This window comes from Balaenoptera musculus, chromosome 21 (genome assembly GCF_009873245.2).
Source record: "Balaenoptera musculus isolate JJ_BM4_2016_0621 chromosome 21, mBalMus1.pri.v3, whole genome shotgun sequence".
Taxonomy (NCBI): Eukaryota; Metazoa; Chordata; class Mammalia; order Artiodactyla; family Balaenopteridae; genus Balaenoptera; species Balaenoptera musculus.
Genome location: NC_045805.1, coordinates 22,743,088 through 22,767,117, shown reverse-complemented (window position 1 = coordinate 22,767,117; position 24,030 = coordinate 22,743,088). Strand labels below are relative to the sequence as shown.

The 24,030-nt window shown below is 45.1% G+C and overlaps 1 protein-coding gene and 1 long non-coding RNA gene across 3 annotated transcripts in view; one reads left to right on the top strand and one right to left on the bottom strand.

The window, feature by feature from the left end:
* Window positions 1-12,647, bottom strand: part of LOC118887981 — a 55,334-nt gene extending 42,687 nt beyond the window's left edge. The window contains exon 1 of the long non-coding RNA XR_005018218.1: window positions 12,406-12,647. This is a non-coding gene — a long non-coding RNA (uncharacterized LOC118887981). The remainder of the gene's footprint in view (window positions 1-12,405) is intronic.
* PPP1R3B (protein phosphatase 1 regulatory subunit 3B) lies at window positions 11,857-20,598 on the top strand. 2 transcript variants are annotated; one of them, XM_036838921.1, is made up of 2 exons: window positions 11,857-12,083; window positions 18,572-20,598. In XM_036838921.1, exons 1-2 carry the CDS (start codon window positions 11,947-11,949, stop codon window positions 19,449-19,451), a joined length of 1,017 nt encoding a protein of 338 aa, XP_036694816.1. In that variant the 5' UTR covers window positions 11,857-11,946; the 3' UTR covers window positions 19,452-20,598. The 2 variants fall into 2 exon arrangements, with proteins under 2 accessions (XP_036694816.1, XP_036694817.1); XM_036838922.1 differs by lacking the exon at window positions 11,857-12,083 and adding an exon at window positions 12,754-12,933.
* The last annotated feature ends 3,432 nt before the right edge of the window (window positions 20,599-24,030 follow it).

Below are 24,030 nucleotides of genomic sequence, written 5' to 3'. Positions count from 1 at the left end.
TTTGGCAGGGTGTCTTTAAGGCTATGTGACCGCCTTGAGAAAATGGTCTATTTTCAGATCTCAGGAGTCCTCAAGGCACAAAGATCAGGAGAACATAAAATTCATGTCCAAGACGACCCACTGGCAAACTGTCCCCCTCCCCAGTGACCACCCCTCTCTTGACGTCTTGCAAGAGTCACTCACTTCAGATGCAGTGTGACAAGTGCCAGTCCTGGCTGGGAGCCATGGAAGGGGGGCCCAGAGATGAGAGGGTGGGGTCAGTCACCCGGAGCCTCCTCTCCCGAACACACACCACAGACCCAAGTGTGACACCCCTTTCACCCACTGCAGCCCTGTGTCCCCAGGTTGTGACAAAGCCAGAAAGGCCGGCAGATTTCTAGCTGCCCTGCCCCGAGGTAGTCACCCAGCCTGAACAACTGTCACAAAGCAGGGTTGAATAGATTTAACGCCTTCCTGGTTACTATGGAATTTTCTACCTTCACTGCATTTCTAGCAGGTTGTTTCATTCACTTATTTTTGTATGCTGTCTCAGGATGTGGGGTGGACTTGAGAATTGTTTGGGGTAGGAGAACTTTTTTCTGTGTCTGGCTTTTTCCCAAAAACAGGGATTTTTGGCATCTGTTCCTCCATTGTGTGGCCTTTCCCTTTTACCCCGCACAAGCCTCCGAAACCTTCCTCCCCATGTGTCCCCTCTCTTCCTCTCTTTTCTCCAGCCCTACGGTTTCCTGCCCCACCTCCCCAGATTTCCTTCCTGCCCCTGTGCTGTAGCTGGCCAGGGGAACGGCAATCCTCTCCTCCTCCAGCCACAGTAATCCAATCACCCCTTCCTCACTGCCTGCCTGTGAATGAGGGAGTTGTCCTGGCGGCCAAATTAAATTAAGGGCTATGCTTGCAAAATTCACAATTTATTCTGCTGGGGCCCGGGTGAAGACCCTAAAATTCAATTTAGCAGACTGGGGGAGCAAGACAAGAAATCCCTGAGGTGGGACTCTCAGCCTCTTTCATCTGGTTGCTGTGAGCTGCAGCCTGGTGTGCTGGAAAGAGCCTGAACTTTGGAAATCAGACAGATTTGACTTTGAATCAAGACTCGGCTATTGGCTGCTGTGTGATCTTAGGCAAGTTACTTAACTTCTCTGAGCCTCTTACCTATAAAAAGGGGATAACAGAACTACCTACCTTTCGGGACACTGGTACAGAGTATGTAAGTGCCTGGTACTGAGGGAATGCTCAATGAAGGAAAGTCCTTACTGTTTAGATTGGGCCTGTGGAGTACAAAAAACAGAAATGAAGCCGAGGAGCTGGCGAGAAGGGTTTCCCCCGTGGAGGTCACAGCTGTCACTTTGCTAGAGTTGCACCAGCCAGCTGGACGGTGATGGAGCCAAGGGTTAACCCGGGTCACCGGGACTGCACCACCACCCACACAGGGCAGAAGGACATCATCTCGGAAACTCCAGCGTGGATGTCTCCGCCTTGTCTGAAACGACCCCACGTTGAGTCTGTTTCTTGCCTGGTACCAAGTAAACCTGTTCTCCTGCTCTCCCTGCTGGCGAATATCTTATCTGGGGGAGGGGAGAGAGCGTCACCAAGACCCCTGGAAGTGGCTCTTGCTAGCGGTTAGAAATCCTCCCCAAAGCACTGCAGACGCTCATTACCCAGCACAGGTGCTGAGCTCCTGCACTCCTCAGCAGCGCTTCCTGACCAGGAGACAGCATCCTGTACCTTCCCGCAGCGCGCTTGGTGATGGTGGTGAAGGGGACGACAAAGGAAGGGAATTACTCATTTCTTTCTTTCCTTCTTGGAAATCCAAGGTGGCAGTAACATCAGAAAGACAGCTCGTGCTATCTTCTCCACATTCTCAAACCCGCTACGGGTAATGATAGAAACAATGGCTATTGTTTACATCAGCCTTGTACCTATTTCCTGCCCGTTCTCTTTAATTTAGTGACAGAAAACGCTCCTCCACAGAGAAGTGGGCACGGAGCCGGGCTGGGCCACCTCTCTGACTACAGTTGTTGGTCCTCCCGTGTACAGTTGTATGCCGGCATCAGGTGAGATTCCCTCCTTCCTCTCTGCACTCTAAGTGGGGTTGGTGTTGGTCCCCAGAAGCCAGCAGGCATGTTCCCCACGATGCCGAGTTTATCCTAGAAACAACCCCACCCCTGCCTTCTTGGTATTTGGTTATATGAACCAATTTACTTCTTCTTTTTGTGGTTTGATTAAGCTAGTTGGAGTGGGGCTTCCCACTTGTGCAGTCTAATGAGTTCCTGACTCACCCAAGTACCAAATCGAAAGGCTATGGGATCCACAAGTGCAGGCTCTGATCCTGACCCTTGACTCTGGTCAGTGTTTGAAGATAGGATGTCAGGTATCATGAGCCAAGTCTGCTCGTTTAGAAGGGAAATGTTCTTGTTACTACGGCCCTTAAAAGTTAAAACTTGGAAGAACTCGGAAGACCTGGCTGGAGGCACGTCACCTGTGTCCTCAGACTCTTCCGTACTGAATACCTTTGGTTTTTGGTTACTTCAAGGTGCCATGTTGAAGGTGTGTCTCCACTGATCGTTGGAAACTCACTGGCCTTTTGAGTAGTGGGCATTAGTTTCACACTTGGCCATTCCGTGGGCTTTGACCACTGGCCTACAGGAGCCCCTCCCTCATTGTAAAGACTCGCTCACGTGAGCCTTTCAATAGATCTTGCCAATCAGTCTGCCTGGAGGCGGATGCAGAGAGACCAGGAGCCTAGTTCGCCCAACTCAAACAGGAGCTGAATCTAGGACTTTACACAAGCGATGGCACCTTTCTGGGTTTTTGCTTTCTCATCTGTAAACAGAGGGTGCTGAACTAGAAAACACAAAGTCCTTTTAACTCCAGTAGTCTACGATTTTTCAATATAATTTATAAATGAAAGTCTTGGCATTCGGAGTGAAATTCAGGAGCCAAGACTTACGTGAAGCTCTTCCACCTGAGCAAACACCACGCCCTCAAAGTGTAAATTCCCACTGGTAAGGAAAACAATAGGCCGCCCTTGGAGTGGGAGAGGGGAGGCTCAAGACGTCACTGGGAGACAGACCTCTTTTCTCAGCAGCAAATAACACTCCCACTGCCAGGTAAGATGATGATTAAAACCAAGGAGAAGTGAGGAGCACAAAATAGACTTCTACCTGTAGTGTGAGAAACTCATCAAGGAACTAAATCCGCATGGTGGATAAGCTAGAACTTTTTCTGAGTACTACTCAGTCTCATTGGTATATTTTGTAAGGTCAGGGAAAATCTGGTAAGAAAATTGGGAAATGTTAGGAAGAGAGGTCATGTACACATATAAAAATGTATATGAGTATAAAATTCTTTTAGATGCTTCTCCATGGTTTTCTGACAGTTAGTATTGTTACTACAAAGAGGTCAGAAGTCAGTCTGGTGTTTTTTCTTCCATCAATAATTTGTTTTCCACGGGGTGTTATTTCCTACCTGGATACTTCTAGCACCTTTTTTTTTTTTGTCCTTGGAATTCAAAAATGTGGGTCTTTTAAAATTGATTTTATCTGAAATATGTGAGCCCATTCAATCTATATACTCTGGTCTCTTTCCATCTTGGAAATGTTTTCTTCAATAAAAGTTTTTATAACTTCTTTTTCTACTGTTCTGGGGTTTTCATTAATAGTGCTGTAATTCTTCAATTGGATTCCCATTCTCTTTCACAGTATCTATTTCTTTTTTCAACAATTCTTCCTTTTTCTCTTATCATTTCTAACTCAATGTTCTTTTCCTATACATTCTGGTAGACTTGTCAGGATTAACCTCCAAATCACTGATTCGATTTTCCTTTTTTTTTCTTTTCTTTGGCTGAGCTGCATGGCTTGTGGGATCTTAGTTCCCTGACCAGGGATCAAACCCAGGTCCTCGGCAGTGAAAGCGCAGAGTCCTAACCACTGGACTGCCAGGGAAGTCCCTCACTGATTCCCTCTTCTACACTGTCAGTTTTGCTTATTTCCACTTCCACAATGGAGTTTAACTGTTTGATTGCATTTTTGCCATCCATTCGTATCTCATCTCTCTTCATATCTCATGTTATTAACTTTTTTAAAAACCTTATTTTTTTTAAAGAACTTTTAGGTGTACAACAAAATTGAGACGAAAGTACAGAGAGCTCCCATACACCCCCGCCCCACACATGCACAGCTTCCCCCATTATCAACATCACTCATCAGAATGGTACATTTTTTACCAACGATGAAAAAATGTCCCATTTTTGGTACATTTGACATAGTACAGTCAATGTTGACATAGTACAATCAACCAGAATGAATAGGGTGTTTAACTTAGGGTTCACTCTTAGTGTTGTACATTCTATGGGTTTAGACAAATGTGTTATCACATACCACCATTATTATAATATCATACGGGGTATTTTTACTGCCCTAAAAATGCTCTGTGCTCTGTCTATTCATCTCACCTGATCCACCCATGGCAACCACTGGCCTTTCTATTGTCTCCATAGTCTTCTCCTTTCTAGAATGTCATATAGTTGGAATCATCTAGTATGTAGCCTTTTCAGATTGGCTTCTTTCACTAGTAACATGCATTTGAGTTTCCACTATGTCTTTTCATGGCTTGATAGCTCATTTCTTTTAAGTGCTGAATAATATTCCATTACCTGGATGTACCATAGTTTATTTACCTGCTTACCTACTAAAGGACATGTTGGTTGCTTCCAAGTTTGGACAATTATGAATAAAGCTGCTATAAAAATCGTGTGCAGGTTTTTGTGTGGACATAATTTTTCAACCTTCAGTTTTTTGGGTAAATACCAAGAAGCATGATTGCTGGATTGCATGATAAAAGTATGTTTAGCTTTGTAAGAAACCATCTTGCTATGGTGTTAGAAATCAGTATAATTCTTACCCCTGTGGGGAAGAGTGAGAAGAATTGGGAATAAAAGGGGTTTCTGTGGTGCTAGAGGATGGATATAATGAGAATTTATTAATCTATACACTTAAAATTTGTTGACTTTTCAAAGTGCATGCTATACTTTACTAAGGGTTTACTACAAAAATTATTATATGGCAGAACTATCTAAGAAAGCAATGAACCATACAGGACAAATGCACATTTTAAAAAAATCAGCTTGCTAACTTTTCATCTGAGTTTTTTATGTAATTTACAAAGACCATGTCTTTTTGTAATCAAAGATACATTAAATTTTTCTTTTGTTTCCTGTAGTAAGCCTGTTTCAGAGGTCTGCTCCTTTCCCAAGTCTTTAGGAATATCCCTTTCCCCTTTTCCTAAGCTATATCTTAGTTGTTTCTGTTCACCTACCCTCAAATGAGGGAGTATTTGGCAAACCAGTGATGTCCTTGGAATATCTACCATGTGCTTGGTAGTTTACAAATATGTCAGCATATACGTTTGTGCTTTATTCTCACATATCCCAACACCTTACAGCAGAGAAAAGGGTAGGTCTTTTTTTCCCTAAAGTCTTGACTCTTAGCCCTAACAAGGTGCTAACAGTTCCTTCAAGTTTCAGGAGCATCTGCAGAAATAGCCCCCATACAACCCTTTGTTTGGGAATTCTGGCTCCTACAGAAAGGGTTCAGAACTGTCTAAGACTGGGAGGGTATAGTGCCTGGTGCTTCTATGGGTTTACAGAAAGATCCACCCTGAAGAGGAGGTGAATCCCAGAGCCTGGGAGCTGTGGGATCTGAAGTTTCCACAGGTGATGGAAGCTGACATCCTGCTCACATGGAAAAAGCTGGGATCCGGGAGTGCAGGACCTTCATGCCAGGCCTGCCAAGGGGGCCTCACCGAAGCCTGCCTGAGCAGCAGCTGCAGTGGGTGGGTGGTGAGGATGTGACCTCCACAGCAGGTGGGCTGCAAAAGGAGCAGGCAGTGACCGCAGAGCCTAAGAACAAAGGGCCTGTTCCCAGTTTTGAGAAGCTGCACACAACAACCGATGTTAAGCTTCTTACTGGACTTGGTAAGTAGAGGGTTCAGATCCAGATTTTACTGTATTTAGAATAATCCAGAAATGTGACTTTCATTGCACCTGGGTTTTGTGGAACGAGTCATCCTGGTTACACAGAAAGTGTTCTGGGAAATCTTCCGAGTAACCCTGCCAGGCAGGTATTAGTATTCCCATTTTACAGATAGGAAAACAGAAGCACAAAGTTGGGTAGTAATTTTTCCAAGGTCCACGGCTCATTGTGGCAGAGTCAGTATTCAAATCCAGGACCACCAGATGACCGAGCTCTCAACCAACTACATTTTACTGTGTCTAGGGCATGAGGGTTATATGAGTTTTTATATTTTTATGTGTCTTCCTAGGAATCTTTACAGGAAGTTAAGCCAGAAACCTTCTCTTATATTTTGTAATATGTTCCTTCTTCTCATCACCTATGACTTTGGATTGTTCCTGAAAGTTGATGGATAATGCTGATTTATAAAAAAGAGAAATGCTTCTTGACTAATCTTAGGAGAGAGAAATTTCTAGATTTTTACAAACTAAAAAGTAATACCAAAAAAGAAAGAAAGAAGGAAGGAAAAAGAGCCGGGGTCAAAATCAGGGAAGAAAGCTTAAGTTATTACACATTTTGGATTAATAAGAAAAATAGGAAACAACAGACCCTACTTATAAGGGGCTCTGCATTTGAAGATGACCAAAGTATTAACAGAAGAAAATAGGAATCATGCCAGATATCTTTGCTAAGGTTTACTATATGGTCATATCAATTTCCAAGGCTTAGATGTCAAAGTTTGGCTTTGTATATTTTATCGCCCTGGCTGCTTGCCAAGTAAGACATACAAATAGTTATCAGGTTGTTGTTTTTGGTGAAGTGTAATTTTATAACAAGCTTGAGTAGCCTTTACAACAAATGCACTATTGTCCCCTGCATTTTATTATGCAGTAGGTGAAATAACAACGTTAGACGATGGCTCTCCCACTGCTCCCTGAGATTTGTGCCTCCTTGGGAACGCGAGCAAGGCAGAGGGCAGAGACAGAATATGCTCAACATGTGGTGACTTCCTAGCTTTAACTGCCCCGACAGCCTGTGGCTCTGTGTGGAGAGATCATTACCCTGAGTTTAGAGAAGGAAGAATGCAGTCTCTAAGTTGTAATTCTCTAGAGGATATCAAATGATCAGAAGGAAAACCATGAAGTCAGTTCAGCTTCTGACTCTAAATTTCAAAGAAAAAGAGGAGTGATAGAAATGTAAAGTTGTGGGAAAACATAGTGTGTACATTTAGAAATTATTGTACCTAAATAGTCTTTTTTCCTCACCCCTCTAGTGAGTCATTGTTTTCTTTATACAAATTATATCATTGCCTGTTTCTAAGAGGACAATCCAGGCCAGTTTTGTAAAGATCAGGATGGAACCAGCCAAAATACAATCGTTTACACAAAAGCCCCAAGTGCTTGCAGTATCTGAGGCAGAGGCATGCAGCCGAACAGGCTGAAGATCCAAGGCACACAAGGCCAAACAGCCTGTCGTAACCCTCAAAGCAGCTTGACATGTCATTCTCACAAAAGCGCATGCCACTTGTCATGATATTCTGGATGGTACACGTTGCATCACATGTATACAGTTATATGTTCAAATATAATTTATGATCATACCAGTCACAAACGGGGGATGAATCAGCAAAGAATATAAATACATACTGGGTTCTGCCTAATTCCTTTTAAGCCTGCGGCAAAGTGGTACCCCGCGTTCTCAGCCTCTGCCTTTCTCTCTGACCAGCCACCACTTAATATCATTTAAGTCAATAATATGGGTTATGAAGTCCCCATTCATAACACAAATTGGCTGTGTATTTTGAGACTCAAAGCTACAAGTGTGTAGCTATTTTCACCCAGGCACAGAGTATATGATTCATTAGTGAAAATTCTCATATGGCTTTTTTGTAAGATGAGGTATAATTTGTCCAAAGTCCACAAACCAAGACCTAATTAGGATTACTTAACTCTTAAGCTGCTCCAGTAGTGAATAAAAAGTCAATACTGATCTTCCTAAAAATGATTTGGCAATACAAGTCAAGAGTCTGAAGAATGTCTGTACCCTGTCGGAAACAGACTTATAAGAAATAATCAGGGATGTGGACAAAGATTTAAATATGAAGATTCTTACCAAAGTTTACTTACAATACAGAAAATTTGGAAAAAAATCTAAGTATCCCACAATAAGAAAATAAATTATAGTCTCTTTATATGAAGGAATATTATGCAGTCATTAAAAAGCATGTCAGAAAAATTATAATAATACTAATACACTCAAAATGAGCAGTCATGATTAAAAAATTAAGATATTAAATTTTATATGTATCAATACTATGATCCTGTTTTATGCACAGAATAAATACTGAAAGAAAAGACAGTGAGTTACATTGGTAGTTATGGCTGGGTGGTACTGATTCTGTTTCCACCTCTATATTTTTCTGTATTTTCCACAAAATACAGTGTCTACAGTGATCTTGTATTCATTTTATATTCATAAGAATAATACACAATGCAAATTAAAGATATATCTGGATCATACAAAGCACTGCACAAGATATAAAGCTAGGGAATAAAAGCTGCTCTGTATATGTAACTTTTAAAGGAGTGGTCCCTACATCAGCATCATAGAGAAACTCAGAAGCCCTCAACCATGTAAATTACTGATGGGCTCTAGGAGCTTTGACATGTAAATTACTCGAGCTCTTCTCCCCATGCTAAGGACACATTCTCCATAGACAGAGGCTTACAGAATCCCTTGGCTCGTATTCCTCTGCCTGTCCCATAAAACAGGACCTAGCAAGTCCCTTTCAGTCAAGTCTGAAAGAGGGGCAGAGGGCCCCAGGTAACATGATGCACCCAGAGCACGTCTGCAGCTCTGACAGGTGCAAACAACTCCACTCGTCTAAATATAAATGGATTTAAGCAGTTTGGAAACAGTCTTTCCCACTTTCTATTCTGATCTAGCAAAAGAATGTTCTCTTCTTTAGTTCTGACCCGATGCTGGTTATTTTTATTTAGATTCACTTTGCAATCACTTTCATTCAAAGAGAAGCAATGTTAGAATTTGAAGAAGAAGAAAAAAAGAAAGAAAAAGATTTCCCTTCCAGAATCTTGCATGATTTGAGCTGTTTTTGAAATGTGTTCAGTTGAGGAGGAGATAAGGCATTAACAATATATTTTCAGACTTTCTGGATGAGCAAAAAAGCTGCTGTTTACACATGCAGAAGGAAGCAGCGTCCAATATTTAAGCCAGAAAGAGGATCTAATTTTTAATCAATGGCGTGGAAATTCTTTGGGGGAACATATAGAACTCTGTGCCATTTCCAATTCCTGCCATGCTCTCTTCCCATTACCCCTAAACTCTAACTCCCCCTTCAGGATCCTGCTCAACGGTCACTTCTCAAAGGTCAGCCTTCTCAGACCTTCCCCTCCCCTGCCCCACTGCCAGACATGCACAGTCTTCCTCTTAGCTCCCCTAAGAGAGATTTGCCTTTCACACATTCATCCCACATCATTATATATTAGCTTAAGAGCTTCTCGAGAGTAAGATAATATTTCACTCATTTTTCCATTTCCAGCACCCAGGTTTATGGTAGTTAATAGTGTGCTGTTGAATGAATGAACAAATGTGTAAGAGAGAACCGAAAAAGTCACAGATGAGCCCAAGTGCAAGAAGAAGACAGTGCTACTAACAGCCATGAAAAAGAACAGCTTATGGCAAAATGATCATTAGCTATGCTTAGCCACTGTTAGGCTTCTTGGTTTTTGTGGGGAGGAGGGTTGGCTTATTAAATGAAATTAAGGCTACAATTCAAAGCCAGATATTAGAAAAGGAACTTGGTATGCATTGACTAAAGGGTTGAAATTTTCCATTTTCAGTTTCCCTCTTTGTTGCTATAAAATGAAAGGGTGAAGCAAGACTGTGTCTAAGGGCCAGTCCAGCTCTCAGGTTCTGGGACTCGGGACTGCTGTGAATTCTACTGGAACAGTTCTCCAGAGCTTGCATCCCAGCTCTATTCTGATAGCAAAGACTGCGCTCTTTGCAAACTCATAGACGCTACACTCCTACCTACCAAGACTGTGGTGTGCCACAACTAAGTTTAGCCCCACTCTCCCGGTCTGAAATAGTCACCTAAACCACAGGGATGACTTCCTAGATCTATGTACGGAAGATGCTTCCAAAACCTAACACTATAAAATCGTATTTACTTGTCCCAACTCCTTCCCAGTTTGGTTCAGATCGCCCTTTGCCTGCATACATTTTGCAATACCTGTTGGCTCTTTATCTCTGCCCACTCCTCCAGCATGCTCCCTCCACTTGAGAAACATAGCCAGCACTTGGCATCATAAATCTTCAACCTACTCATCAGCTAATAAAAGGGGGTTTAGAGTTGGCAAAGGGAATATTGCACAGAAACTTTATTTGCCAATCGCCTACCAATAGCTAATTTCACAGGTGGTCCTTTATCAGATTTGTCCATTGAAAGAGAAGGAAGAGGACTAATGATCACCCTTCAGACAGGAAGACTGAGTCTGGGGAAGCTCTCCACGGAGCTGAAGGCTTCGACTGGATTATTGTATGGACTAGCGTTTTTGTCTTACATTCCTAGTAAAATTAGAAGCTGCTTTAAAATATCTCTTACAGCAGAAATTCCCATATGCCATAGTCAATGTAATGAATTTTCATAAAGCTAAACATATGCAATGTGAAGGACTAGCCTCTACTCCAAGATTATGCCCTTCCTGCATTTTATTGTTATTGCTGTTAAAGAGTACTTCTTTTAAAAATAAAAGATGGTAACAGAAGATGGTAGGATTTGTTTGTTTTAGTGTCTTTACTTGGCACTTTAGAAAGCTGGCAATCCTATATTAATTTCCAAAATTCATTAAAACTGGAAAACTGGGATTCTCATCCCTGAAGTGGCTAGCGCAGAGCTGATCACCAAGAAGATGATATATATGACTATATACATGCATATTTAAATTGATCTCATATGGGACAAGGGGCTTCTAAGCTCTCTTCTAAGCTCCTCATTCTCTACAGATCTCAAGGCATAGCACAGAGATCACTGAGGCCCTGTGGTACAGGCTGAATCTGTTCATACAGATTCAATTCAGGTAGTTTCCTCGAAAATATACCTACCTGAGAAACCCTCAACTATATATGCGGTATTCTGTGAGATGGGTATTGGTCCTTTGCCCCAATAACAACTTCATAAAAAGGATTTTACTGTATTCCTTTCACAGTAACACCTGGACCGTGATGGGCACAAAGCAAGCGTTCAGTAATTACTTACTTCCAACACTATCACTGGACCTGGGGATACTGATCCCGAAAAGGCTCCACCTAAAACGGAGGGGAACGCATTTGGCATTCTCTCGGGGCTCCTCTGGGCTCCACGTGTGATGGGGGAAGTAACGGTCATCTGCGAACCCCCCGGTAGCTGAAGTGTAAGACAAAGGCGGGGCGGCGGGACGGCTGAATGCAACTGCAACCAGGTCCGCGGGTGTAGGATGACTTTGCCCGGCTAGGACTTTGCCTAGGGAGAGGGAACTCTGCCAGCCACCGGCGTCCAGCCCTCTTGCTGTAACGGGATGCTAGGCTGTAGGAAAGTGCCTCTGCCCCCTGGCGCCGGTCCTCGGGCTTCTGATGAAATTGTGACCCACCGCCCTCTTCTCAGGCCCTGGACGCCAGCCCTATCACTCCGGGCGCGCAGCCGATCACGTGGCGCGGCGGTGCTCTGGAGGACCGCGGCTCCACGGCCATTGGTCGACGGCGCGCGTCCCGGGCGCGCCCATTGGCTGTGGGGGTCGTTCACGTGAAAGGGGGTCTGGGATAACATCCCGAGTGGGGAGAGGTGGTCGGAAAGTTAAAGGGAGCCGCGCGGCGGCTGGGAGGCCGAGTCCCGGGTGAGGGGCCGCAGGGAGGAGGCGGGCGGGCAGCTCTCGCGCACGGACGGATGCGGCTGCCCGCGAAGGGCGCCGACCTGAGCCCCGGCCCCCGCTCCTGCCGTCGCCGCCGCTGCCCCTGCCACCCCGGCGCGGATGCTGCCGCGGGCTGGCGCCTCCGCACCTCGGGGCTTATGAGCTGTACCAGGTACGTCCCTCCCAAGCCCGCAAGGCCGGCTGCCCGGCCGCGGAAACGGCGGCGAGGGCGCGTAGCGGGGACCCTCTTTGGTCGTGCCACCTACACTTTCTCCGTCCAACTTGCAATTACACTCTGGGAGTGGGACACTTTAGAAGGGCTCAAGGAGGCTGTTGCTTCCACGTGGGGAGGGCAATCCAGGGACCAGAGGTGGGATGGAGCCTGGCCGGACCCACGTGATGCACCGAGGTGGGGGTCCCGGCCGCGACGGGCGGCCCGGAGGCTGGGGCTGGGACTTAAGATACTCTTACTCCCTATTGTGCCGAGTTCGAACCTGACACAACGCTTTTCCACCTGGGACCCGACACTTCTAGAGGGTGTCCCCGGAGTTGAGCGATGGGGTCTCAGCACAAGGGAAAGTCGCTTCGTCTCTCCCCCGGCCTCGATTTCCCGGTACAACGTAGGGAAACACACTTGGTGATCTCGCAGGCCGCCGAGGGCGACGGGACACAGGGCGCTGCGGCGGCCGGGGCCTCCCGGAGCAGAGCCACCTCCGGTTCCCGGTCCCCAGACGGGCTGTCCCGGGCCAGCGGGGGCGAGGTGGCCGCGCGGGGACGCTCTCGTGGCGCCGCTCCGCCTCGGGTGGCCCTGCCGCCCCGCCCTGGTGTGATAACTAGGGCTCCTCCTCCTCGTCGTTTTCCTCCCCCTGCCGGTCACAACTCCGGGAACCCAGCCCAAGGCCTGCCTCCCGGACACACCGAGGCTCACGTAGTCTGGTAGCGGCAGCCTCCCCTGCCACCTCCCTCCGGGCTTTCCGATGCAGCGAGACAGCTGGAGAGGGGGCTTCCCCGCGGCCCAACAGGTGGGTTCCGGACAGGCGAAGGACCTCGGGGAGGGGTTGGGGGCAGGGTGCAGCCCGGGCCTGGCGGGACCGGGACACAGAGGGCAGGACGCTCTGGTCTGCCCCCGTGTCCTGTTCGTGCCACCCTTTTGAATCCAGAGAAAGGGGTGTGGAAGGGACTCAGTGCAAAAGAGGGGGTAGGGGGCCCAGAACATACTAGAAGATTTGGGCTCTGTCCTGGTATTGTTTCCCGCAGAGGAGGAGAAAATTGAGGAGAGACTTGAGGACTTGGAGAGTTGCTAGAAGATGTTGGAGCCTGTGGTCTGCGTGGTCAGGCCTCCTTGGGAGACCCAGGGTCCAGGAGAAGAGAGCGTTAGGGCTTTGGGGGCTGGGGTGCAGAGAAGAGGAAATGGTTCACTTGGCAGGGCTATCCAGGAGCCAAGACTAAAGTGAAGACAGCTGGAGGACTTACCACAAAAGTAAAGTTGAGGTATTTAGGGAAAAGTTAGTGAGAAGAGAACCATCAGGCAGTATTAGCAACCAGGAATGTCAGAGCTGGAAGGGATCTCAGAGGAGAAAGCTCAAGCCCAGAGAGGTTGAGTGACTTGCCCCAAGTGGCACAGCCAGGTGCAGGCATTCCTAGGCCAGTGCGCTGTGTCTCACATTGGACATTTTTAGATGGCAGACACTGCCATTTTACTTATCTCTTTCCTATAATATGCAGCCTCATCCACAGATATTTATCTCAAAGATGCTTTGGATGATGGTGACAGAATAGAGGAGTCCAAGTGGCTTCTAGGGCTGTGAATAAGGGCCCCATGGTCTGAGTACCAAGGGAAAGATGCCAACTTTACTCATACTGTGGCAGCCAAACCTTTTTGGAGGGAATAAAGAAATGCCGAAGGGGCAAGTGGCCCCGTCTTTTAAAAAATTATACCTGGTAACCTGGTTGCGAACGCTTACCTAACGCTGTTTCAGTGTTCCTGGTGGGTTCTTGGTGCGTCTGATTTTTCTGTCTTTACTTATCAGAGTACAAGAGAATGGAGGAGGCAATGTGTTGGCCTCAATACAAAAGAGAAAGATTTGCTTCCTATAAAAGGCACAGCCAGAGAGTCAGTAGCTCAGCCGCCTGGAACTGTGAAGGTCATGGGGTTATTTTCTGTACAAGTTGATAGTTTTTAGAGAAAAATCACCACAATATCTAATCCTGGTTGAGAGGGTCTGTTGTTTGTCACTAGAGGAACACGGAAAGCATTTATGCAAAACTATCCATGTTCTGTTTTTGCATGGCGTGTTAGGGTTTGCCCTCTTTTGACCAGAAACACTGAAATCTACCCTTGGGCATGTCCAGGCTCTCATGGGGCAAAATTGATCTCCTAGGCATCTATTTGGAAGCAAAGGTTTTGAGAATCCATACTGGTCTGAGTAACAGCTACTCACAGTCTCGTGACCCTGTCCTGCAACAAACTGGTATCCAGGTCCCATGTCATGCTGTGCTGGTTCAACTGTGTGTCCACATCTCATTCTGGTTTTTCTCCCAGATCAACCTTGGTGACTCATATTCCCTGGCTTGGGCGTGGGAAAGGGCAGAGTGGCCAAAGAGCCTGTCACAAGAGGGGCCCTGAGGTACAGCCTGATGCGTCCTGTGTTGGAACTGATAATTTTCATGCCATTTGAGGACAAAACACTCATCCAGGTGCCTTCCTTTCAGCGACTTAGGAAACTATTACCTTGCATGTCTCCGTGGCTAGGAGTACATCTGGGTGTTGGTCGTCCCTGTGATGGTCCATGTGGGAATTTCTGAGCAGAGGATCAGGAAGGCTTACACCAAACCAGCACTTCGGTGCACCAGTTCTTGGAGACCGATCTGGTTAATAAAAGCTGGAATCTACCTGTGAGGATAGGCAAGGGAGCCAAGAGTCAGATTGCACCCTCTTCTGAAGCCATCGGGGTTAGTGACCTCCCCGCCAGTGCTGGTGACACCAAAAAAGCGAAGGGATTCTGGGTAGGGGTGCTTGTGCAATGGGCCTGGAGCAGGAGCCTGGGAAGAATGCCTGGGCCGCCAGGTGGTTCACCTTCCTTTTGCCTTTCATGGAGAATGCTGCAAAACCAACTCGGCTCCAGAAAGTGCCAGTGGAATTGTTTAATTACCTCTGGCTCCGACTCCAGCTTCACCTCCTCACCCCCAGTCCTTAAAGCTTGGTGATAAAAGGGATCTCAGGGGCACGTTTATACTGCTGGGTCCAAACAGTGAAACTTTACCAAGGCCTTCAACTAAGCCTTTCTAACCTGCAGGATTAGACCTTGAGAGTGACTGCAGTCGACTGCAAGTGTGCAGATTCTTTGCCTGATCCCCTTGTTTTAGAATTCTGTTTCCAAAATAGCTTGCGAGTTTCCCAGTCATTTTCTAATGAGCTGTTTTAAGGTGGTGCGGGAAAGCATGCCTGAGGGTGGTTTGCAGGCCTGCGGGACACTCTTAGAGAGCTTGCAGTTGACCTTGTGCTGACTCAGGCAGGGAGGAAGCGGCTACGGCAGAGGAGGAACCCCTCCTTCCTCAGTTCACACCCAGGTTGTCAGGGGTGGGCAGAATGGGAGGGGCTGGGATGCAAGGCTTTGCCTGCTGTTTGGTTATTTTTAATTAACATTTAATTTAAAAAGCAAAAACTACCTGTATTAAAAGTAGAACTGAACGTGTGATTCCAATGCATTCTAACAAAGTTTTGCAATGAACGGGGAAAAGAAAAATTCAAGTACTTTGTAAGTATAGGTTTTTTGTTTTGTTTTTTTATGTTGAACCCACTGACTTTTTTTTTAAAAGCTCTCTTGCCCAATTCAGTCAGAACTTTCCTTTCCAGAACAATTGAATGGGTATAAGAAAAGATAATAGGGACTTCCCTGGTGGCGCAGTGGTTAAGAATCCGCCTGCCAATGCAGGGGACATGGGTTCGAGCCCTGGTCCAGGAAGATCCCACATGCCACGGAGCAGCTGGGCCCGTGCACCACAACTACTGAGCCTGCACTCTAGAGCCCGCAAGCCACAACTACTGAGCCCACGTGCCACAACTACTGAAGCACACGCACCTATAGCCCATGCTTTGCAACAAGAGAAGCCACCGAAATGAGAAGCCCGCGCACCACAACGAAGAGTAGCCCCCGCTCGTGGCAACTAGAGAAAGCCCATGTGCAGCAACGAAGACCCAACACAGCCAAAAATAAATAAATAAAAGAATAGATAAATTTAAAAAACAAAAGAAAAGATAATAGCCAATTTGCTCCTAAAATTTTTACTCATTTAACTTTGTTAGAGGAGAAACTATAAGGCTATTTAAGGATATTTAAAGGATAAGATATTTAAATATCTTATCCTTTAAATATCCTCAAATATCTTTTATTTTTAAAGGATAAGATATCCTTTAAAATGCATGTCTAGATAACTACATTATGGCTATAAATTAAGATAAGAACATTTAGAAAGGTTGGGCCTTTTCAGACTAATACAGGTATTTGTATTATTATTGTTTTGTCTCTGAATGTCTGTGTTTCTCCACCTTGGTCATCACTAAGTGATTCCTGAATCTTGGAGAAGTGCTGGGTTTTTTTGGTGGTTTTTTTTGAAAATGGGATCAAGCCCAATACGTCTTCATCCTTTCTCATTTTTTAAATATATTTGACTAAACGAAATCAGAAGTTGAAAATGAGATATTATTTATTGGACTGATATTATTTGTTGGACCAGTGGTCCCCACTCTTGTCAGATGATGAGTGACATTTTGCCTGTCCTTCTCCTGAACTACCACCATCACCCCACAGCACCTCCCAGGAGGGGGGGGAATCGGGAGGCCTGAGAGCTGGTACCCCAGCACACCACCACACACCGACACCTTTGCCGTAGTGAGGGGAGATGTGTTTGGCAACTAATCCAGATCTGTGTTCTGTGATTCTCAGACTAGAGATTTTAATCCTGATTTCATCGCCGACTTCTTCAATTAGCCCATTGGAACTGTCAAATCAGAATATCAATTTGCCATGGTAATCAGAATAAAAATGGCTTGGCTTTAGTGAGGCAATAGTGTTGGGTGAGTTTTTGGCAAACCTTAAGATATTTGAGGTGTTTTATTAGATTCATTTTGTTTTCTTGATTAGAGAAGGTCTATTATTTTAGAAAATACAAGAAAGTACAAAGCAGGAAAACAGAAATTTCCTGAAATCCCATCACCTGGAAAATCCTGACAGTTTTAATTATATCACTAGTCTTTTTTTCTGTGCATATACGTAATATTTTTCCCTGCAAGTCTAGTCTCTATGTACAATTTATCTTCTCCATTTTCTACATTAATCATATATTATAAATTTTTATGCCATTTAAATCTTTTTCCACATAATGGTTTTAATGATGATATAAAATTGTATCTCATGGATATGGTGTACTTGATTTAATTGGATACCTGTTATTGGTCATTTAGTTTATTTTCTCACCCCTTTTCCCCCCATAATGTTGCACTGAACATTTTAGTACATTAACCTTCGTGCAATTTTAATTATTTCCAAGATTAATACCTGTATGTGATATTAGAACCCAAAATGATGATTTAGAAAGGTTGTGCCCATTAAGACTAATACAGATATTTGTATTATCTTTTAAAATTCTTTCCTAACTCACTAGGTAAAAACAGGCATTGTTTTTTAATCTGAATTTCTTAAATTACTTGTAATTCTGGACATTTTGCATATTTATGAGGCACTTTTAAATTTCTTTCATGAATTGTCTATTCATGCTCCTTGCTCATTTTTCTACATGGAATATTTGACTTTGTTATTGTTTTATAAAAACTCTTTATATATTAAAGTATTAACAGTTTGCTGCTATGCTTTTTGGAAAATGTTTTCCCAGTCTTTGGTTTTTTGGTTTTACTTATTCTTTTCACTTATAGAAAAACATTGTTTCTATGAAGTCAGATTTAATTTAATCTTTAGCATGATTCTCTTTGCTTTTTATTCTTATAGAGGCTATTTTCACTGTAGAAAAACACAATTATTCACTGATATAAAAGATTTAAAAATACTAAATTGCTGGCACTTTTTAAAAGTAAGATATACTAGAATATAAAAATCTACTGTACACTGAATGAAAGCAGGTGTGGGTCTGTCTTCACTCCTGATTCCCAGTCTCTGGCACCATGCCTGGCACGTAGCAAACACCAATCAGTATCTGTGGGATGAATTAATTTCTTTTTATCGGAGGAAAGCAGTATTTACCAAACTGCGTTCAGCAAGGTGCTCCACCAGAAAAAAAAAAGACTTTCCTTGTTTGGGATAAGTTTAGGAAATTCTGCAAACAGCACGCTGTTTTCATTATTCCCCATGGCCCATCAGTATACTGAAGGCCCCAACAAGTCCTGACAGGGAAACCCATGAACTAGTTTTGAAACCAGTGGTTCCATACTTCTTTGTTTGTTTTAACCTTGGGCCTCTTCCCCCTGCCCCCCACTTGACACTCTTAATCTCCCCTGAAACCAAGGTCACACTGGACCACACTTGAGGTAATATCGAGCTGTAGCCACGTGGGCAACGATGAAGGCAAACGTAGTTCGCTGGTCCCTGGGATGAGTCTGAACATCTTTCTGACCTCCTTGCTGTTTCTTTCTTTCCCCTTGGCCAGGGTTCTAGCCTGCTCTAACCCCGTGATGGCTGTGGACATTGAGTGCAGGTACAGCTGCATGGCCCCCTCCTTGCGCAGAGAGCGGTTTGCCTTCCAGATCTCTCCGAAGCCAAGCAAACCCCTGAGGCCTTGTATTCAGCTGAGCGGCAAGAATGAAGCCAGTGGGACGGTGGCCCCGACCGTCCAGGAGAAGAAGGTGAAGAAGCGGGTGTCCTTTGCAGACAACCAAGGGCTGGCCCTGACAATGGTGAAAGTGTTCTCCGAGTCTGATGACCCGTTAGATATCCCACTGAACATCACCGAGCTCCTGGACAGCACTGTGAGGCTGACAACAGCGGAGAGCGAGAGCTTTGTGCTGGATTTCTCGCAGCCCTCTGCAGACTACCTGGACTTCAGAAATCGGCTTCGGACCGACCACGTCTGCCTGGAGAACTGCGTCTTGAAGGACAGAGCCGTTGCAGGCACGGTGAAGGTGCAGAACCTCGCATTCGAGAAGATGGTGCAAGTCAGAATGACATTCGACACCTGGAAAAGCTTCACAGACTTTCCCTGTTGGTACGTGAAGGACACGTACGCAGGTTCAGACAAGGACACGTTCTCCTTTGAGATCAGCTTGCCTGAAAAAATTCAGTCTTATGAGAGGATGGAGTTTGCCGTGTGCTATGAGTGCAACGGACAGACGTACTGGGACAGCAATAAAGGCAAAAACTATAGGATCATCCGGGCAGAGTTGAAATCCACCCAGGGAACAGCCCAGCCACCAAATGGACCAGATTTTGGAATAGCCTTTGACCAGTTTGGAAGCCCTCGGTGTTCCTATGGTCTGTTTCCGGAGTGGCCTAGTTATTTAGGATACGAGAAGCTCGGGCCCTACTATTAGTGACGGCCTGGGATGGAGCCGAGATGCATCACCCCAGGATGGAGATGGAAGCCCAAAGAAAAGCTGAACTGCCATCGGGCACAGTTTTCGAAAAGAAAGGATCCTAGTCACTTTTTTTCTTCAAGCAGCCAAGCCAGCCAGGCTTAGATCACAGAACTGGGTTCACACTCAGAGGAGATGGGTGTGCCGGTCTGTTTGGCACCCGCGTGGTGGCAACGAGGGTCTGAGCAGGATGGTGCTGGAAACGGTCTGGACAGGACCCAGGCCTGCAGGCAGCGCTGGCCAGGCCGGAGGATGGTGGCTCAGTGACGAGGAGCCCCTCTCCCCTCGGGTGTGGGAAGTCAGTCCCCTGGAAAGCCCCCAGCCCCCTCTTCTTGTGGTCTTCCCCGGCCACCCAGGGCCTCCCCGCCTGTTGCAGCTGCCCCGTGTCTACGTGGGCTTCACACTTTATCTCTGTGCATTTGATTTTCTTCCACAGTTCATCTGCAGTTCAGGAAAAGATAATAAAGGCAGATCAGCTCATGACGGAGACAAGCATTTCCTTTTTCTGACCCCACTTAGATATCCCAGCAGAGGACAACACACCAGCTATGAAAAGTCAACCGGCTCCTGTGCGGTGTCACCACCCATGGCGGGCTGATGCCAGGCAGGACAGTCAGGAGTGGGACACTTTTAGCTCCACCTCTTGGCGCTGGGGGGAGCTTTCTAAGCACGCACTCTTACTTACCCTGAGTCACCCGAGGGCTCAATTACAAGACCTGCTGTAACTTGCCAAGCTGGTTTGCCCGTGTCTCTTTCTTCACAAAAGGATTTTAGGATCTCTTTTCCTGGAGAGTCATCTTTTACCCTGTGCTCAGGACGTTTGGATTTGCAGATTAAGTGTATCCTCGGCACCTTCAGGAAGTGCTTGGTTGTATCTTGACTGTGATTTACAACATCCACGTTGTAAACAGCACCTTACAAGCCCCCACGGACTTTGATTTGGTTGTTCTTACCTATGGTGTGTGGGTACGTAAAGGGATAGGGGAGAAGAACCTCACCGAGTTCTCAGATGTCGTTTTCGCTGTTTGCCAACTCTGAAATATCAGAGATTATTTGTTCTTAACCACATTGGACTAAAGCATTAAAAGTCTGTTGTTCATACCGTTGTGAGACTCCTGGGACTTTCCTTGTCAGATGGACCCCCAAACCCTGTGACTTTTCTTGGGCAAAATTGGTTGGTCCCTTGGGGGTGTTTAAAAATATTTTTACATGTGTATTTGTAGAAGGTTGGGGTCTTTTTCTGTTCTGTTTTTGTTTTTGGAGCTTAGCTAAATGACTGCCTCATTTTTCTTTTGCCTGACCTTACTAAAGTGAGGTCTTCCTCAGGGAGGAAGGAAGAGGGATGCCCCACTGCCTGGATTTGGGGGCACAGCTCCTGGACTCTGCAAGCAAAGAGTCTTCTTTCGCTTGCATTATCCAGATCAGTTGGAAGAGACCTCCCAGCTTCTGTGGCTTTGTAAATTAGCATCAGGCAGGTCTGGAGTGTCTTGGCTCCTAGAGTTTTGTGGTTGGGTTTTTTCTTTTTTGAACTTTAAAAAGTTTTGACTTTTTAAATGCTCTTAAGTGGTGTTCCACGGAGTTCTTGTTCCTAAATCTGGCTGTGACTAGTCTGCAATCTACTGCTTTATTTTTTATGTCTCTCTAGGTGGGCAGCACTGGGGGTTACATGATAATTTATGGGACAATCACATTTTTTATTTTATGCTGACATTGGGCAGAACTGGGTTTTATCTAAGCATGTCTTACATCAAGTACACAGACAGTACTCCCTGTGTTACAAATCTGGTGATCAGAACTATTATATAATAGTGTAAATCTACACCATGGGAAGCAAAACTGATCTTATATAGGTCATGAATTTATTTTGCTTTAGGAAGTCCACACCCTCCTCCTCCAGTTTATGAAGGGTACAAGGTGTACTGTCCTTTCCCTATTAACAGACCAAAGGTATCAAGATCGTTCTCTGTTCGTAAGAAAAATGCCTCAAGTGACTTCTGTATGGTTTTCAGTAATAAGGATCTTAAGGCAGTCCTATGTCAGAATTTGAAATACGGTAATTCAGTGATAAGTATGTCTTTTAACACACCACAAATGCTCCCCCACCCCTCTTTCCTCCCAGCTGACCCCTGCTTTTCTGCCAGGGGCACTGCTTGCAAGCCCCCTGCCGGTGCACCTGGGTTGCTCACCCCACCAGGCAAGTCCTCACCCGCTGGCAAAGACCCTTCTCTACTAAAGCAAGTGCCCGCCCGAGTTCCCCGTCAGCACCGTAATGCAATGAGGTTGCAGCGTCTGAAAAATACTGTCTCCTCTTTACCAATCAGTCTGTCTCCTTTTGGGGCGGTTCTGTCCCAGGAAATCAGCAGATGGCCTCGGGACCTGCTCCTCCTACGGGCCTTCTCCTTGTTCCTAGCTCACCGGCAGTAGACAGGTGACACACTGCAGAAAGTGACCCGTTTCTTTTTTTTTTTTTTTCTCACTTGCAAGGTCATAATGTCACCATTTTAATTAAGAAATACAGCTTTCTTTTCTTCCAGTGGAAATAGCTTGAAACTCAATTGATAATTCTTACAACTGGTACTAAACAAAGGTGGGGAAAAAAACCAATCAGAACTGATAACAGCAGGTCAACAGCAGACAAAGAGCAGGGAGAAAGGGAATTTTCCATGCAAAGGAGATTGTGCACGTGGTAATTCAAGGCCACAATCATTTTCTACCCCCAAGTTTGTGTGTTGTATGCTTTCTTTCAACTGAATTACTTTAATATTGTTTGTGCCCATGATTCATTTACCTAGCCAAAAATAGGCTCACCAATGAGTTTTGCAGCTGTCTTTTTTTTTTTTTAACATCTTTATTGGAGTATAATTGCTTTACAATGATGTGTTCTGCTGTATAACATAGTGAATCAGCTCTACATATACATACATCCCCGTATGTCCTCCCTCTTGTGTCTCCCTCCCACCCTCCCTATCCCACCCCTCTAGGTGGACACAAAGCACCAAGCTGATCTCCCTGTGCTATGCAGCTGCTTCCCACTAGCTATCTGTTTTACATTTGGCAGTGTATATATGTCCATGCCACTCTCTCACTTCGTCCCAGCTTACCCTTCCCCCTCCCCGTGGAAAGTGACAGGTTTCTTAGTTGGAGATACGAATGCAGCCTGACCTGTAGGTTTGACCCTCAGACAGCTCTTGGTTATGATGACACGTGGCCCCCTTCCCAACTTGCCCCCAAAGGACCAGCCTTCTGCCGCTGGTGCAGCTGTCCATGGATGGGGAGGCAGCTCCATTTCTGTTTCATATTTATTCCCCCATATGTCCTGGGGAGCATTTGCAAATTAGGTGCAATAAATAAGCTAGACTATCTAAAGACAGATTTTAAACAATAAGCTTTCAGTGTTTCTTGGAAGATGTGAAGCATTTGTGCGAGTTTGTTTGCTTTTTTTAAGTATTCTTGTTATAGGAGAGCTGGTGAGAAACAATGGAGTTATGTAGTTCTCCAGAAATGAAAACAATTTCAGAGTCAAGGTAGAGTTTATTTCTCTCTAAGATTTAATTTTAATGGTGGCAAAACATTACTCTCTCAATGTTTCTTAAAGATGTAAATCTTGAACTGCTAAAAGAATGTTTTGTGGTTTTGATCTTTGCATATAATTTGCTTTTTTTAAAACAAGCGTTACTTGTAGTCACTGGGACATTAAATGGCTTGTATATATATGTTTATAAACCAAAATAGTGCTCACTTTTCAGAAGCGCCGTTGGCTAGGTCTTCCCTCTCAATGTACACTGAGTGGAAACCTCGGTGTCTTTCCTGTTTTCCTCATGTTAAATCCCTCGAATGGATGTGGTGTGCTGGAGAAAGCACATGGCTGTCTGCTCTGGGAGGTCCTGACGGCCTGTCTCTCCTGAAATGATCACTGACATTGGGGCTAAGATGTTACACACACAGTGGGATCTCCCAGGGTCGTCGCAGATGATGTGCCAGCGTATCTTCGCTTCCTGAAGTGGGACACCTCTGGACGGGGAAGGACAGCTGTGCTGACGGGCAGCTTTTCCTTGCTATGGTTGTAAAGCGTTGCAGCCCAGGTTGTAAGGTTGTGAATGTTTTTACAGTCTTGTTTATCAGTTCCTCGAGTCGGCTGGACCCGTGAAGACTCCAAGCAAGAATGCAGCTGTGATGGTGGTGGTCCACTCTTCCTTCTATGTGTGTGAATGTAGAAACGGAGACTCATCTTCATTTTCATGCCTAAAAGTGCCTTGTTGAGAAAGTTCCACAGGTTTTAAAAAAATACATATTTTTGTACACAAAGTTAAAGGGGAAATGCACTTTAAAATCACAAGAATGGATGCCTTTTGTGTGGTATAAGAGAGTGGTTTGAATCTCAAATGCAAAAATGTAATAAAGGTTGAAAACAAAACTGAAAGTGTCCTATTTTAAAACTGACTCTCTTCTTAGAGTCAGAGGCTCGGGAGGAACATTTTCAGTCTGTGTATTTCCACATCTAGAATGCCGGTTTCCAAAAGGGACAGGACACAATCAA

What these genes read in the sequence shown, in the direction of transcription:
- PPP1R3B (XM_036838921.1), top strand. Translation starts at nt 11,947, where the DNA reads ATGCGGCTGCCCGCGAAGGGCGCCGACCTGAGCCCCGGCCCCCGCTCC. An exon ending in GGGCTTATGAGCTGTACCAG is followed by an intron (nt 12,084 to 18,571) that starts GTACGTCCCTCC and finishes CCCCTTGGCCAG; the next exon opens with GGTTCTAGCCTGCTCTAACC.